General features: G+C 65.6%; 1 protein-coding gene across 1 annotated transcript in view; it reads left to right on the forward strand.

Moving 5' to 3' along the window:
• Positions 1–1,586, forward strand: part of BACE1 (beta-secretase 1) — a 5,017-nt gene that overhangs the window by 2,511 nt on the left and 920 nt on the right. Inside the window, exons 3-6 of the mRNA XM_035892483.1 lie at positions 423–639; positions 925–1,062; positions 1,162–1,296; positions 1,429–1,570. Of these exons, the coding sequence (XP_035748376.1) occupies positions 423–639; positions 925–1,062; positions 1,162–1,296; positions 1,429–1,570 (632 nt within the window). The remainder of the gene's footprint in view (positions 1–422; positions 640–924; positions 1,063–1,161; positions 1,297–1,428; positions 1,571–1,586) is intronic.

Genomic DNA, 1,586 nt, shown 5'->3' on the forward strand with positions numbered 1-1,586 from the left:
CCCCCGGGGCCCCCAGCCCTCCAGCCTGGCTGGGCCCACGTGGCTCCTTCTGTGCCCAGAGAAGGAGGGGCCCCTCGGCCGCCTGGCCACCCTCCCAGCACGTTTAAGACGGTGTCTGGGCCACTGGCCATCGTGCACGGCAAGCAACAGCTGGGCTTGTCCCCTGCACGCCCCGTGACAGCCTTGGCCCAGGCTGCAAGGAGCCACCCTGGTGCTTCACCAACCCGCGGTGGGGCTCCCCAGCAGCCGAGCGGTGGAGAAACGCGCCGTCCTCGCCCGACCGCGCCGGTCTGCGGGACAGGCACGCCTCCACGCTTGCGAATGCTTGGTTATACCCGCATGCGCTCCCACCGGCACCCAACATGCGGGCACCCACTCCTCCTCCACACTAATCTTACTCTGGCTCTTTGATGCCGTTGCAGGTCCAGCACCTACCGGGACCTGCGGAAGGGCGTGTATGTGCCCTACACCCAGGGCAAGTGGGAAGGGGAACTGGGCACCGACCTTGTCACCATCCCCCACGGCCCCAACGTCACTGTCAGAGCCAACATCGCTGCCATCACGGAGTCGGACAAATTCTTCATCAACGGCTCCAACTGGGAAGGGATCCTGGGGCTGGCGTACGCCGAGATCGCCCGGGTGAGTGCTGGCTCACAGCCGGCTAGGCCCCAGCTCTGCCAGCAGATGTGGGTGCCCTGTCCCAGCAGGGTTCGATTGCCTCTTTCCTTGGCTCTACTCGGTCCCCTGGGGCCCAGCCTGCAGCTGTGCTGGTGACCTTGAGCCCTGCTCCAGCAGCAGGCAGAGCCAGGATCCCTGGGGGCACAGCGGTCCTGGCGAGGGGGGCTCCCCTGGGCACAGAGAGCCCCTGGAGGAGGGGTAGCCCTGACGCATCCCTGACCTGCCTCTGCTTTCTCCTCCCACCAGCCTGATGACAGCCTGGAGCCCTTCTTCGACTCCCTGGTGAAGCAGACCCGGGTGCCCAACATCTTCTCCCTCCAGCTTTGCGGAGCAGGCTTCTCACCCAACGAGACGGAGGCCCTGGCATCGGTGGGGGGCAGCATGGTGAGCGCTCTGCAGCCAGCAGGGTGGCCGATGGGGCTGCCCGTGGGGCATGTGCCCCGGCCAGCGTGGGCAGCACCGAAATTTGTGTCTCTGCTGCAGATCATTGGTGGCATCGACCGCTCGCTGTACGTGGGTGACATCTGGTACACCCCCATCCGGAAGGAGTGGTACTACGAGGTCATCATTGTCAGGCTGGAGGTCAACGGGCAGGACCTGAACATGGACTGCAAAGAGGTGAGGAGGCGCCGGGGGAACCTGCCCGACGGGGCACCGCTCTGCCGCTGCCGCTGGAGGCGTCCGCTTCCATCTGAGGGGGAGCGGGGCTGGGGTCTTGCGCCTGGGTCACTCCTCCTCTTCTGCCCCCAGTACAACTACGACAAGAGTATCGTGGACAGCGGGACCACCAACCTCAGGCTGCCAAAGAAGGTGTTTGAGGCTGCAGTGAAATCCATCAAAACAGCTTCTTCGGTCAGTGGAACTCGTCCCTCCCCCGTGGGCGCCTCCGAGGGCCAGCACGGGGCTGC

Source organism: Egretta garzetta, unplaced genomic scaffold, assembly GCF_000687185.1.
Source record: "Egretta garzetta isolate BGI_Z169 unplaced genomic scaffold, ASM68718v1 scaffold134, whole genome shotgun sequence".
NCBI lineage: Eukaryota > Metazoa > Chordata > Aves > Pelecaniformes > Ardeidae > Egretta > Egretta garzetta.